This window comes from Pinus tabuliformis, chromosome 9 (assembly GCF_031772625.1).
Source record: "Pinus tabuliformis cultivar Carrire ecotype Pingquan chromosome 9, CPIR1, whole genome shotgun sequence".
NCBI classification, from domain to species: Eukaryota; Viridiplantae; Streptophyta; class Pinopsida; order Pinales; family Pinaceae; genus Pinus; species Pinus tabuliformis.
This window is the reverse complement of record NC_142307.1, coordinates 827,224,438-827,240,476: the sequence shown is the minus strand read 5'-3', so window position 1 is coordinate 827,240,476 and position 16,039 is coordinate 827,224,438. Positions and strand designations below refer to the sequence as shown.

The 16,039-nt window shown below is 40.5% G+C and overlaps 1 protein-coding gene across 3 annotated transcripts in view; it reads left to right on the top strand.

Moving 5' to 3' along the window:
* Positions 1–16,039, top strand: part of LOC149151343 (ATP-dependent DNA helicase Q-like 5) — a 190,392-nt gene that overhangs the window by 148,952 nt on the left and 25,401 nt on the right. For all 3 annotated transcript variants that reach the window (XR_016263637.1, XM_089445599.1, XM_089445600.1), the window contains exons 15-17: positions 15,141–15,239; positions 15,651–15,706; positions 15,815–15,917. Coding sequence is in view for 2 of the 3 variants with exons in the window: in XM_089445599.1 (XP_089301725.1) it covers positions 15,141–15,239; positions 15,651–15,706; positions 15,815–15,917 (258 nt within the window). In the remaining variant the exon portion in view is untranslated. The remainder of the gene's footprint in view (positions 1–15,140; positions 15,240–15,650; positions 15,707–15,814; positions 15,918–16,039) is intronic.

Below are 16,039 nucleotides of genomic sequence, written 5' to 3'. Positions count from 1 at the left end.
GAAGATGAAACGCCACATTGTGGGCCACGTTTTTGGGTAAGTTGGTACATCAACTTCCCGGGGTCGCGAATTGGTCGTACTATCTTCGTTTGACGCGCATGATAGCCCGTTGGAAAGATCTCTCTGAGGACTACGACAGAAAAGACGATTTTTAGACAAAAAAATCGCTGGCGGTGGATTTCCCAAAAAAACGTCGTTTAGGGCCTCAAAACGGCTCCAGAAGTTTAGGACCCGAAAAACTGCTAAAAATAGTAAACTGTGCTATAATTAAGGAAACAGAAAAACTGAAAGAGACAGTTGTGGGGGTCCAAATGGGATAGGTGGGTGGCCACCAACATCCACCTGGATCATTCCTCCCCCCTTAGGAAGCAATGGTCCCCATTACGTTGAGTTCCTCCCTGAGATGAGGAAGCTTCTGCTGAGCTGGGTCTTTGGTGAGCTGTTCTGCAATCTCTGATGTGTCCAGAAATGGTGGGGAGCATGGTCGGCGACGGTCCACATTGAACACTCGGTGCAAGCGAAGGAATGGAGGAATGCTGTGCTTCAAAGCATTGTTTCCCGTAGCCTTGTTACTGGTGTAAGGACCATGTCGAAGTGGTCTGAGTTTCTGATGGGTTTTGGTAAGGCGCTCCCTCTGCAAATGTAAACAAACTTTATCGCCCACCTGAAACTTGTGTGGTACCCCTCCGGGTAAGGAGAAGTTGTTCCTATGTTCTGTCACGACTGTATCCCTCTGTTGCTGCTGCTGTGTGGAAGAACCCTTCGCGGGGGTCATGGATGTAGCAACGATCTTTCCCTTACTTTGGGAGCGAACCAGACAGAAAATAAATTTCCTAGTCTGTGAGATGAGCTTGCTGCCTTTCGTAGCAGCGATCAAAGAGGTGGCGGTAGGTGGGGCTACCTCCGGTATCCTGTATAATGAATTATCCAAAGAAATGATGACAGTGCAAGGCCTTGACTCATACACAGCATGTCGCCTCCACAAGTATGGTTGGCCTAATAGTACATCACAAACATCCAGAGGTGTAACATCACACAATACCTCGTCTGTGAAGGGCTTGATGCTGTAGGGAAGGCAGCACTGCTGGCGAACTTTGAGATCTCGTCCTTCGTGAAGCCAACCGATACTGTACGGCTGTGGGTGTGGTGTAGTTGGTAGGCCCAACCGCTTCACGACCTCTGCTGAAATGAGGTTCTTTTGGCTGCCACTGTCGACAATGAATTGCAGCGGCGAACCCTTCACCCACATCTGTGAGTGGAAAAGACGTTCCCCCTCCTCTGGATCTTCGGGCTCATTTTTCTGGATCTTGGCAGTAGCAACAATGGCGCTGGGATCCGCATCAATGATCTGCTTCCCTTTGTCATTCCCCTTGTCGGGTTCTGACTCAGTGTCGGAACATGCATCTGATTCGGAAGCCTTCAACTCAGCCACCAACGACTGCTTGGTCCGACACTCACTTGTGTTATGAGTGGGACTCTTGTGGAACTCACACCACTTTCGTGTGTCCTTCTTCGGCTTCGTGGTGTTGTTCTTTTCTTGCGGCTTCGATGGGTTATCTTGGGTCACCCCGCCTTGGCTTTGTCCTTTTGGCTTTGGACTTGCAGATCCAAAGTCTCGCTTCTTCTGTTTGAACTTTTGCTCGATTTTGACAGCGTATCGGTATGCTGTGCTGAGTGAGGAGATGTTCAAGAAATCCATCTCTTCCTGGATGTATCTGTGTAGGCAGCCGCGGTATTTGAGTACCAGATGCAGCTCAGAATCTTTGATACCCAACTGTGTGCGAAGGGTATGAAAAATGTTTGTGAACTCCGGCACATCTTGGTCTCGTCCCTGCCGCAGTGTGGTCCATTTGATGTATTTGTCCTCATAGCTTTTGATAGGGTAGTACTGCTCCTTGATGGCATCCCGGAAGTCATTCCAAGTGGGTGCGGCTGAAAACAGTGAGCCTGTACTTTCATCCTTCTGTTCGCAGTAGGTTTCCCACCAGTCCTTGACGTGGGGGGCTGCTTTGAGAAGAGCGAAAACAATCTTTTCCCGACTTGAAAATTCATGAACAGAAAAATACCCATCGAGCAGATTTAACCATTTATCTACGGCATCTGCGTCTATTTGACCCTTGAATATGGGGATTTCAAAATTAACTTGTACCTTAAACGGTGTGGCATTTCCAGAGTAGCTGTTGGAAGCCGATGCGTCGCCTCTAGGTAGCCGCTAAAGGATTTGGGCAAAGCTGTCCATCATCGCGTTCCTTTGTCGCTTGAGGGCTTCTTCGAGCAAGATTTTGATAGGATCTCCTGCCCCCTCGTTTTTCTTCTCATCCGCCATGGGAGGTCGTCGAGATTTGCAAGGCTGGTCTTGCAAAGGTTCGACCAGTTCCAGACCTAACTCCTTATATCCCGACCTCGTTGGGGACATGCAAAGAAAAACAGAGAAAAAGCAGACCGCTCTGATACCACTGATCCGAATCTTAGGGGGAGGCCTTCAAGATCTAAAAGATTGAAAACGACCACTTTTCCGGATCTTGGGGAGGAGACCCCCAAGATCTAAAAGATTGAAATGGATCTTGGGGGAAAGACCCCCAAGATCTGAAAAATTGAAATGGATCTTGGGGTAGAGACCCCCAAGATCTGAAAAGTTGAATTGCCAGAAGAAAAATAGGGAGAATGCCTAATAAACAAAACCACAAAGAAACTTTTATTTAAAATAGTAATGAAAATAAACCAGCTAGGGCGATGGTAGCTTATCTCTGAGAAGAGATGTGTCGGCTACATGCCTCTGAACTGTTCTGCAAAAACTGTGTTACAATGAGGCTCGAGGGCCTATTTATTGCTGAGAAACAATGGAAAACCCTTCACATTCCAAAACCTAACCCTAGAAGATGAAACGCCACATTGTGGGCCCCGTTTTTGGGTAAGTTGGTACATCAACTTCCCGGGGTCGCGAATTGGTCGTACTATCTCCGTTTGACGCGCATGATAGCCCGTTGGAAAGATCTCTCCGAGGACTACGACGGAAAAGACGATTTTTAGGCAGAAAAATCGCTGGCGGTGGATTTCCCAAAAAAACGTCGTTTAGGGCCTCAAAACGGCTCCAGAAGTTTAGGACCCGAAAACTGCTAAAAATAGTAAACTGTGCTATAATTAAGGAAACAGAAAAACTGAAAGAGACAGTTGTGGGGGTCCAAATGGGATAGGTGGGTGGCCACCAACATCCACCTGGATCACTAAGGGCTGACGCAGTGCCTCCAGAGGCTGACGCAGGGTGAGCTAGGGTGATGTTGGGCAGACAATGGGCCAGAAAGGCTGACGCAGTCCCTAGAGGCTGACGCTGGGGTTTTCATGGGGCAGATTGGAGCTGGGAGCTGTTGGAGTCTTTATCTAGGGTTTTAGCCGGAACATCTCTGTCCGACTGAGAGGTACTACTGCCGAGATTATTCTCTGTTGGATGAGCCGGTTTTGGCACTCAAATTGTATTTTGAAACTGCTTAATTCCGCATTGGGTTTTTTCGGGGACATTGGTCCAAAAACAACGGTGTCACTTGTGTGCTTGTTTTGTTTTCTTCAGTTGATGATCTGCAATGTGTTGCGTATGTACTTGTATTTATTTCAGTATTTACATGGTAAATAACTTGTTAATTAATCAGAACAAGTAGGCAGAAATAAATCAAAAACTTACATGAAGGGTTTTTGACAGTTAGACTTAGAAATTCCAACATCCAAGTCTTCCTTGAGTGGTCGTCAATGAAGGTTACATGGTATCAATGTCCTCCAAGGGATTTTGTAGACATACAACCACAAACATCAAAGTGAATGAGATCTAGGATTTCTTTAGCTCTTGAAGCTTTGCTTCCAAAAGGTTTCTTTACATTTTCCCCTAATCCATATCCCTTGAAAATTCGTTCATGATCCTCCTTTAATTCAGGGATGCCATTCACCATTGAATTTAGAGTTGGTAAGATTTTGTAATGAAGGTGTCCAAACCTTCTATGCCAAAGCTCACATGGACTGACTTCAATGTGAACCAAGGCTTGAGAGAGAGGGGTAAGTAATCTGTAGAGTCTTCCTTCACGAATCCCAATAACTTTTGCATTGTTGATGCTAGAGCCCTTATCCCACACCATAACTTTTCCATCTATAAAAGCAATTTTATCTCCTTTATCTTCTAAGCATGAAATAGAAAGTAAATTTTTCTTCAAACCTGGAACAAATAAAATGTTGTTGAGATGTTTCCTCCATCTTCGAGCTCCAACAAAGTTGATCCAATTCCTCTTACTGCATAACTCTTTTTGTCTCCAAGTTCGATCGAATAAGAAGATTTTCCTCTTGATGGAGTCTTCAATTGTTTATGTTCACCTATCAGATATCTATATGCTCCACTCTCAGTTACCCAAATATTTTCATCTTCAAAAGTACCTGTAAGTGCTGAGATTAATCTTTCGTCCTTGGTAGAGGTCTTGATTGATGATAGGAGATCCTTAAATACTTCGATGCCTTGCTTGATGTGTCTTGTGATCATAGAAAACTGCTTCAATGAGAACTTCCATAACTTCTTCAAGGATGTAGTGATCTCATGCCCTTTGTCAACCTTAGCTTTGACACCATGTTAAAGAAGTCAATAGGGCTACAATTAGGGTGATTTCTCTTAGACTTGATAACTGCTTGTGATGTGTTTTTACTTTTTCTTGATTATTAACACTTTCTTTTATTATTATGTTGTTCTTATCATTAAACAACTACCAAAACACATGAAGATCAATAGTACACAAGGACACAAGATGTAGGCTGCGAGCCAGGGCCAAAACCTCTACTCTTGAGAGGAAAACCCACAAATCTTTTCTCTTATGGATTCTTCAAATGGCGAATTCCAAGACCTCTAGACCAAGACCAATACCCTTCCAAGACCAAGCCAAACTGTCTTGATGATGTGCTCCTTCTATCCAAGTCAAACAAAGTCAAATTTCTTCCAATTGCACAGTTTCAACCCCCAACTACAAAACTTCGGCCTCTACTGCAGGTCTGAAATTTTCAGCCCCTGCAATAGTTGCTGCTTCCACATGTGTGAGAGAAATTAGGGTTTCCAAGGCTTCCTTGCTCCTTCACTTGGATTGATTCTTCTTTTAGGGCTAGTAGGTGACCTAATAGACCTTTCTTCCTCCAATTTCGACCTTCTTTCTGCAACTTGTAAACTTTGACCTTGTAGCTGCAAAACCCTAGTCTTACCTTCGCACATGTGAGAGAGATAGAGAGAGAAACAACCCAAAACTTTCGACTTCCTTCTTCTTACTTCCTTCGCTTGCCTTCTTCTTCATCTTCTTCGCTTAGTAGATGAGTGAATGAGTGAGTGAGTCCATAGAAGATCGAATGCCCTCTTATATATAGACTTCCAAGGAAGACGACATGCCTTAATGAGGCCAACTTGGTCTTGGAGGGGTATTTTTGACATTTTGACCCAAAAATAATTCTTTTAACATGATACAAAATTTCCAAAGGGGTCTCACATATTTGACAATGACTCTTCGACTTCTTGACTCAATAACAAAAACCTAGAAGCACTCAATGGGTTCCTTGACCTAAAATAAAATGACCTTGTGCATGAAACCCATGCTACAAAATAATAATAACACTTTTCTTTTTCATTGTACAATATACAAGAATCAAGAGTACATATGAAGACCGAACCTAGTTACACTTTTCAACATATCCATTGCAGAACAACATGTGAGTCTTAGATTATGATGCTAATAATGCACGGAGAAACCATCGTAAAGAATTGATGCGCGCTGTATCTTCACTGAGACATATGCACCACTGTGTGCGATTGGCTTGAAAGCGGTCCATAAAGAAAACTATTCACAAAGACATAAGGACCACTGTGATGCGAATACAGAGAGCGAGCCATGCAATTTCATGGCATAGTAATTCATCGAATAGAGCGAGAATTTATTTTTAACAGAGTATAGATAATGAGGTTGTTCTATAGATAGAGCGAAATCATGGTACAACGTATGCCTGCATAGAAGCGATCCATAAAAAGAACAACAAACCATCATAGTTGAGAGACAATAGATCATAATTGCGAGCCTTTTTTTGACTCAAACCACAAAATAAGGAACCCAAGAACATATAAAAGTCTCAAAGAGTCTGCTATGGATGCGAGTGTCGAACCTCAGGGACATATAACTAATTTTTAATTGTGAAGTGTGAGCCATATATTATTTAAAGCAAGACCATAACCAGAAGAATATATGACCTCAAAACTTTTAAGGATTGAGCCACATATGTCTTGAATTATGCGATTTCTTCATCATAGATATGATCAAAATGACAGAGTGTCGTTGTTAATTGGTGAAATTAAAGGTGCGTGAACTAGAGTTGAGATATCCACAAAGAGCTTTCGATGAACTTGATAAGAATGATTCGACTCGTTAATTTTCAGAGTTCTTCAAGGTTGCCAACAGAGAGTGACCTTCAGCCTCCTCCTTTAAACCAAAGCTCTGATACCATGTTGAGAAATCAAGGGGCTTATCAATTTTACATTAGATTTCTCTTTCATAGTAACTGCTTGTGAATTAGTTAGCTTCTTATTAATATTTATTTTGCTTTGTTTCATCAAACAATTACTATAGCATAAACATGAAGATCACAAAAACAAAATAACGCAGAATATAGGCTCACAACTTGGGCAAAACCGCTCTCCTAGGGGAAAACCCAGTCAAAATCTCTTCTTATAAATCATATCAAAGTGAGACATCTAGGACCCATGACCACAAAAGAACTTCAACCTCTAGATGTCAAGTCAAACCTTCCATTTTTCTCAACAAATTCATCATCAAAATATCAGCAACAAGAGAAGTAGCAAGGCAGAATTTTCACATATTCCATCTCAAGAAGATACTCTTCTTCCATTTCAAACTTTATCCCTCCACTTCATCTCTCTTTTTCTGTGAAATTTTAGAGCAAACACACATCTAAGTGTGTCCAAATGAGCTTATATCATCTTCTATTTATACTTTCTAGAGGGGTGTGAACAATCATGTCCATTGGGGTAGGGCCAACTTGTCATGTAGGCCGACTTGGCATCTAGAGGGGTTTTTACCCAAAATTACATATTAAAAGTTATTTTTCCTTTTACTTTTCAAGAGGTCCAAATAGGACTTTGACTCTTTGACTCAACAAAATCTAGAAGCACGAAGAACATGCTTATATAATAAATAATAATAATACAAATCCTTTTTAGCATGAAACCCATGCTTTGCAAAATAATTTTTCTTTTTCTTCTTTTTTCCTTTCTTCATAAGATACATAGAGGTACAATTATGAAAATCGAAACTAGTTACATCCTTCAACATTTTGGTTGTCCTATATATATATATATATATTCATGTTCCTTAGGATAAGAGGAACAAGCAAGTGCCTTCAGGAAAGAAAGGCATATTTGTTGGATATAGTGAATCTTCAAAGGCCTACAAAATATACATTCTAGAGCAATGACAGATTGAGGTCAGCCAAGATGTCACCTTCGATGAGAAAGTGGCATATTGGAGGTCTAAGGAAGTCTCCGTAGATTCCTTGGAAGAAGTAAAGCAAGAGGCCTCAAGGGAAGAGCATTCAAGTTTTACAGAATGTATCGGGAAACTAGAAGGTGCAGGAATTTACAGGGTAAGGTCCTTAGATTGAACACCAAAGGACACCCGTCACAAATAGATCACAGATCATTACACCAATATTCTTGACGTGGTTAAAATCCTCAAAGAGGGAAACAATCCACGACTTGAGCCTACACGACCACTTTAGGCAATATTATTAATAAAAAGAAAGGAAATTTACATAAGCTTCTCTCATAAATGGTCCCAGACAAATGACCCTCCATGCTCTTTAAATAGAGATCATGGAGCAATCAGGTGTTAAGCCATGGATCAAGTATCAGTAATACCGAGGAGAGAATGAATTGTCAGATCACTTCATGTCTAGAACACATTGTGACCGTCAGATTGTAAGTTACAATAAGTACATACTAAAGAAACACACTTTACCTAACTATACACTAGACCAAGTTATACTTAATTATTTCCTATGTGTCGGAATATCCTAACATCCCCCCTTAAGAACAACTTGGGATAGCACTGAAGGATGTACAAAGATGTCACAATAGGAGAATGAAGGAGGCATTAGAGCTTAGCCCCCTGTAATGACAACTTCCTAAACTCCAACCATAAATCGAAGTTTAGTAAACTTTGCCTCTGTGAGAGTCTTTGTAAAGATGTTTGCAACTTGATCATCGGTTGAACAATATTGCACTTCAATAACATGGTCATGAATGAGCTTTCTGATGAAGTGCATGTATAGTTCAATGTGTTTGTTGCGCTGATGTTGGACTGGATCTTTGCATAGTTGAATGGCACTTTGATTATCGCACCCAAGTGTAGTCTGATGTTGCTGCTGAAAAGCAAACTCTGGCAGGGTCTGACGAAGCCATAGGGCTTCCTTACTAGCTTCAACGACGCCACGATACTCTGCTTCTGCTAAAGAAAGATAAATGACACTTTGTTTTTTGCAAGCCCATGTAATAGGTCCAGAACCAAGAGTGAAGACATAACCTGCAGTAGACTTCCGATCATCAGGGTCACCAGCCCAATCAGAATCAGTGAAACCAACCAATAGAGGAGATGCTTCTGCACTGTAATGGTCCCAAATTGAACTGTACCTCGAACATAATGAAGTATTCTTTTAGCTGCTTTCTAATGACTTTCATGTGGTTTGTGCATAAACCAAGCAACAAGGCCAACAACAAAGGAAAGGTCAAGATGAGTATGGGTCAGATACAAATTTTTTCCAACAAGCTGACGGTATATGGTAGCATCAACTTTAGGGGAAGTACAAGTAACTGGAAGTTTGATTCCAGATTGAAAGGGAGAAGGGGCTGGCTTACAGTCTTCTATGTGAAAGTGGCGTAGAAGATCACATGCATACTTGGACTGAGAAAGGGAAATACCTTCTTTGGATTGCAAGACTTGAAGACCAAGAAAATAATGCAAGTGTCCTAATTTTGTCATTTCAAACTTCTTTTTAAGGCTAGACTCACGGGGGCTTCACTCAAGGAACCTCTAACATAGCACGTGCATTCGTGGCATACTAAACAATACCCTTAATTTGAATGCATATTGGAAATACCTCTAAAAATCACTTTATTTAACCCCCTGGCAATACGAACCCAATATACCTTCCCAATTTAAAAAGCCCCTACTTTCAGTAGATATTGTAGGTATCCATTTTTTCATTAACCTTTTTTATTTTATATTTATATCCATTTATTTTCATTAACAATGGTAAGCAAATTTTGCCCTTAGAAAGAATAACCTAAATACTAGGTAGCCGAAAATTTGAAAGTTTCAATAAAAGAGAGGCAGGTATAAGTTGGTTGATTTACAAATACATATTGTGGAAAATTTTAATGGAAAATACATAGATTTGAACTCTCAATCACATCAATCTTCTATTGAAAATTGAAAAAGATACACTACAACATTTCAAAACAAAACCTCGATAACCAACATAGACACACCTTTCATCTTGCTTATGGAATAGGAAGAGGATTTAAAGTAAAATGAATATGGACACATGCAAAATCCTATCTTGTTGGACTTTATTAAATCATAGCCATAATTTGATCACCTAGTGCACCATAGTTGCATGGTAAGAGTGCCAAGTAAGTGTATCTCCATCAAAAGATGAACTGGAGCATGCAAGCATGCATCCCTTTCTTGAGATTTGTGTCCTCTACCCAAGATGGGAATTTATCATGCATATGTTCTAATTGACTAAGGATTTCCCCCCTCTTAGTAAAAATAGATCACGCATGCTGAAAATAACAAAATAAAAGGTCTAATAATAGAAAAAATCTATCCAAAACTGAAATTTCTAAATTTGAAACAACATCTAAACTGGAATTAACTGAAGGTGTGAGATGTGTGCCCTTAGCATGCATGCACCCTCTCCCAAACAATAGTATATTTCACTCTCTCTTGTGGCATGCATGTGCCCTCTACCAAGCAATAGGTGGTATCATTGTCTCCTTCACTTTCATTCAACCTGTTCATCACTAATGTAAGGAAGGGGTGAACATTCCATATTTGTTGTCTTCTCTATTGCCCCATCATTGGGAGGATCACTAAATGAGCAACAACTAAAAAATATTAACACGCACATTAGACATAGATCATAGAGATATTAGTAATGTGATGCATGTATGTTCTGGATCAAGGCTGCTTGGGAGCAAGAGAAGAAGCAATAAGTGGGAGTAGAAGCGGGAAGTGGGAGTGGAATTAAGAGTGAGGAGTGACAATTTCAAAAGATCCTAGGTTGGGAGCGATTTTGGGAGTGAATTTTATATAATATATATTTTGATGCATATATGTCAACAAAAGCATGTAGAATGATGAATTTGTGACAAAAAACATAAAAACATGGATTAAAGCATATAGCATCATTTATCTAGTAGTTATAATATTCATCAACCACATGTCCACAAATTATAAGTTCTCGTTTATATAGCATGTAAGGGTGCACATAACCAAAATAACATCAAGTGCAATCCATCTCTAAACCCTTTGCTGCATGTTGCTCGAGCTTGCTGTATAGTTCTTTTGCATATTGCTTGATCTTGCTGCCCATTACCCAAAACTTCTAGCCATTACCTGAACCTTTCTGCACCCTTCTCGAGATTGCCTAATGCCTCTGCTTGCTCCCCAAGAGGCTCGTGTGCTACTCGGAGCCTCTTGCTCCCTGCTCGGACACTTAAAAAATTTAATTTTAGTATGACGACAATTTTTTTTCTTTTGTTGGCTGCTTCACATCTTGCTTCTCCTGTCACAGTGGTCTTGGCTTCCTTTGTTGGCTATTGGCATGTGACTTCTTGCAACGACTGGTCATGGTCTCGTGCTCGGTTTAGCGTTGTGTTCTTTGTTCGGCTAGTCCCGTGGTCTATTGTTCGGGTGCCGGTTGAGTTTTATTGGCAGCTGGTTCACTCTAAAGCTCAGATGTTAACAATGTTTCTCACAACCCCCAACCACTACCTATCTCTCCTATGCGACCTTGTTCTTGGTCCGATTGTGCTCGGCGGTTGGCCTTCGCCGCCTTGCAAACTCCTCGTGTCACGCCTGACTGTGCCCTTGGTCTCTTTTCTCCCGAGCGACTTCAGGTGGCTTGGTTGCTCAATACAGAACGAGCTGATTACTCTAGCGCAACCCTTGGCCACCTGCATGTCACATTTCTTGATACGTCGATTGCCGGCCATTGTCAGTTGCTTCAACGACTTAGTGGCAGCTGCTGGACGCACACTTCCATCGACATGGGTTTAGCGCTATTGGCAGCTGTGCTGTCGCCCTCCTGTAGCCAGTTTGTGCTAAGCTCACTCTATATTCAATGTGCCAACCTGACACTTAAAGATTTTGGCATTTGCCCCCCGCGTCAGCTTCAATTGGTCGTTTGTTTATTTTTCCTGGCTTGATCTATCTTCTACACCCGTCCTTGGCCTTGAGCAAACAACTGTGTTAGTGCTCGTGTTGTTGCTGCCATTGCTCGGCTGCTTGGGTTGGTGGCTCTAGCGGCTACGCCTGTTCGTGATCGGCTCGACTGTTCCTGCTGTTGCACAAACTTTATGCCCATTTTTGCCTCCACCATCTGTTGAGCCATTGGATCATGCTAGCCCCTGCCCTGACCCAATGTTGGCAACTGTCACGTGGTAACCACGACCAACACTGTCATAGCTACGGTAGCCACGACCACTTCTGTTGCCTCTAGATTGCTAATGGTTGTGTAGTCAGCCTGGTTGGTTGTGCACTCAAATCCCTAGCTGCCGATGACTTCACATAATGACCATCCCCTCACAAACAACAAACTGGCAATCACATGACCCAATTCAATTTTCTCTGTGCATAGAATCTCACTATGTTTATACCTTGTTAAGTTTCCTTGAACCTAGCACCTGGTAGTAAATCTATTAATTTTAGATAACAATGGTATGTTCTATGCTTAGAGCAATTTTACTTCAATTTCTTTATTAGCCCAATATCAATACCCAGTTTAGCAATCACATCATCATGATAGTAAAATGCAAATAGAACATAAACAATAACAGTAGAAGACAAGGCAAGACAAGAGGACACAAGATATGGCACCAACCAGGGACAAACCCTAATGTGGGGAAACCCTTGATCAATTCTTCTTATATTTCTTCAAAAGTTCAGCAGAGAGAGAGAGTACAATATTCAATATTCACTTGCCCAATCACAGTGAGACCTGACCAGTCAAACAGCAGTAACAGAAAGCCCTAACTAGAAAGTCAACGCTGGTCAACAGGGCAGATTTTGACCTCCAAAACAGCTCGGTCAAACTTGGTCAACTTGGCCTCCAACAGCTAGTCAAATTAGCCCAAAACAATCTGAAAATATCTAGGCAAACCTGGTCAATGAAGTTCAACGCAGCAGCAAGCCCTAGCATAGTCAACGCTGGTCAAACAGAGGTCAAACAATGTCAGATTTCGTGCCCAGAACTGTGGCCTGCCCAAACAGAAATTCCCCACACAAAACGGCAGTCAAAGATGGTTAACGCTGGTCAAAACAACTTCCTGCAACTTTCGGTCAACGTCGGTCAACGCTGGGACAACAAAAGAACAGTCCCTTCTTCGTACGTGTGGAGAGAGAGAAGCCTCAGAAGATCCGCACCTAAACAATGAAGGAGAAATGTGTGAGTGAGTGAAGTGCCAAAATGAGGAGGAGGCCTCTTGAATTTATATGCAACGTTGAGGTGTAAATTAGATCACTGGCCGACCTTGACAATTTGTCCATAATCAAAATAAATTCATAATTGCATTTGTACATGTCAGAATGGGATGATCTTTAGATCAATCCTACACCTCTCGGAGAGAGGAATCCAATAAAAATATTAGCTGCCTCGTATGAGCTGTCCAAGATGAAGTTTGGCCCTAGTTGCCAAATTTAACAAAATCTCATACAAACAATTACCCAATTTATTAATTTATGCACAACTAAGTTCATAAAGGAAGATGCACAACGAAAACACACAAAAATCATCATCACACATTGGACACATGATATACCCTGGAAAACCGACAAAGTGGAAAAACCAACAAACTTGTTCTATTAATAACTTGGGTTCCTGTACCAGGGATAATGGCCCATTAGAGGAAATATACAAATAGTTTGAGCAGCCTCACTGCTACTCCTTAACTGCCCCTTGCTCCTCTTTCCTTAGCCCCCTACTCGACTTGCAAACTTGAGTGAAATCCCTCCACTCAAACTATGTACAAGGTGCCTTCACCTCTCCCTCAAATCTCCTTTTATAACTCATTAATGACTAAAATCCCTAACCCTAGATCTCAATGGCCAAGATTAAATCTTGCCATCTCAAGATCAATGGTTGTGACTTAATCTCTCATTGAGATCACTTAAATCACTTAAGTGACTCAACTTTATAATAAAGTCACTTTTAATCATTAAATACAAAAGGTACTTTATAAAATCACTTTACAAAGTTTATCATCTAGAGAGGCAATCTTCCACATGCTAAGACACCAAGCCAATGTGGAAGTCCTTCCAAGCTACACAATCTAACACCATATTTATGTGCCAATGAGTTTATCTAATGTTTTGTTGTTTTATATGTTTAAAATTCTGAAAAATAATGAATATATTTTGTATTTTTAAATGTTTGCTGAGGTTTTCCAATTTTTGCTGAATTTTTCACCGATGTTTCCGAAAAGATGTTTCTGGGCCCTTTACGATTTTTTCAACACTGATAAAAATACCTCACATGTCAATGAAATTACCCTCATTGGACTCAGTGTTCAGTAGGGAGTCCGAATAATAGAATATGTAGCCAGATCTGACATACAAAACATACTAAAAATAGACCTGTTTTACATGTCGCCTGAAAGTAGCTCATCAGAATCGCGAGCTAGGAAGGATTTCAAATATATATCACAACTGACATGTGAGACTCTGAACTGAAACTGTCACTGTAAATGTCATTCATGTAACCTGGAGAAGTCTCACTAGAACCCTGAGCTCATAGGGACTCTGAATATGTAATCGACACTGCGATACAAACCTCTGAACACATCTCCTAAAAAGTAGGAGAACTGCTAATTTGCTTAAAAAAGCAATTCTCTCCAATCTGGTGAAAATCTGTGCAACGACTGAGTCTACTGTCTGAGTAAACGAGCATCATTGAAGCCACACTGCAACAAACCTCCCTGTGAGCCAACCCCAACCCAAGCAAAGCTGTATCTGAATATGTCTCTGAACCTCCAGCCTGATGAAATGTACTGGTCATTAAGCCTCTAATTTTGCATGGGGACAAATTTAGGGGTTAACACATCCCAAGGGCGCATTTCAGCTCTGTCTGTGTTTATGTCTTGAAGTGAAAAATTGTTCATTCACTTTGCTGTTGCATTGTCTTTCTGTTGACTGTATGTTTTGTTCAACACATGGTTTCTATCTCAAGGAAATTTTTTGTCCTCCAAGCTCTAGTTTTGATTTTTGTTGAGTTTCACCATCTAAACTTATAAATTATTACCTTATTTTTCAAGGGTTTGTCGAAGTTCATCAATAACCAATATTTTGGAACTTTTTGCTGAAAGAAAACTGCACAAGTTGTTAGTCTTTGAAGGTATAAACATTATGAAGTGACAATAGTCACTTCTAAAAGTTTATGCTATTGATTTAACCCTTGACGTTTACTTAATTTGTTTGGCATGGACTTGTTTATTGGCATCTGGGCTTGAGGTAAGCATCTAATCGAATTAAACTTGCTAGTATAGGAAATGTTGTTCGTCATAAAATGATCTCTTTAGTCATTTTTAATGTTTTTGGCTATAGGAATAATTCAAGTTACTGACATATAAGAATCAGTACAATTTGGATGTCTGGCTTTACCTATTTTTGTTTTTTAAAACATAGAAAGATTTGAATAAAGGCATGTGAGAGTTGGGATTGACATGAGCTTGGTACTGTGTTTGGCTATGTTGGGTAGTCACTCATCCAGACTTATTAATTTTTATCAGATACATCTTATCTTCTTTACCCACCAAGATTTCATTTTAAAGTTTTTGTTTCATGCAGGTGATGGCCACAATATTGTCATATTTAGAAATTGAAGAGGTGCAATATTTGCGTGTGCTTCCCCAGTTAAACGCAACCTGCTCTCTGTGTTTTCACAAAGTATGCTTCCTAGAACCATCTGTGGATTAATTTGGATTAAAATTGCACAGTCAGATGCACATGCCTATTTTCAGTCTTTCAGGTGTCTGCAACTGTTTACATATATGTCATATTTCTTCATGTTTAACGGGATGGGTAAATGCATGTGATTTATGCGCATCAGTTTTGTCTAGATAAGGAAGAGAGGCGGGTTACCAAATTGGGACTACTATTTGAATGTTTACATATCTATACTTCTGATATAGTATAGATAAGGAAGAGAGGTGGGTTACCAAATTGGGACTACTTTTGATATAGTCTAGATAATGAATAGACGGGGGTTACCAAATTGAGACCACTTTTTATATAGTCTAGATAATGAAGAGACGTGGGTTACTGAATTGAGACTTTGAGCACTGTTGTTGTGAACAGAGTTCTCCATCCTTGCTGGCAAAGAAAAGCATGTTCATTGATGCTCTTCTTAAGAGGTAAGTTTTCTTTCTACTAACAGTGATGATCTTCAAATTTCCTGTTCTTTTCTAAAATATGTATTAATAATTTTCTTATTCTCTGAAACATGGTGTAAATGACTTTAGGATTCAACCTAAGGATGGGCGCTATATTTTTGTCATCCCTAATTTTTCTAATGATACCGGAATGGTGGTTGCCAATGTGTTGAAGGAACTCGAAAAGCTGCAGGTAACTTTTGTGATCATTACTACATTTGAGTAAGAAACCTCTTAGTGTATTAAGCTTATGGTTAGGCATTTATTTTTGTATTGGTCACGTGACAATGAATCTTGCACTTGAGATCCAAAATC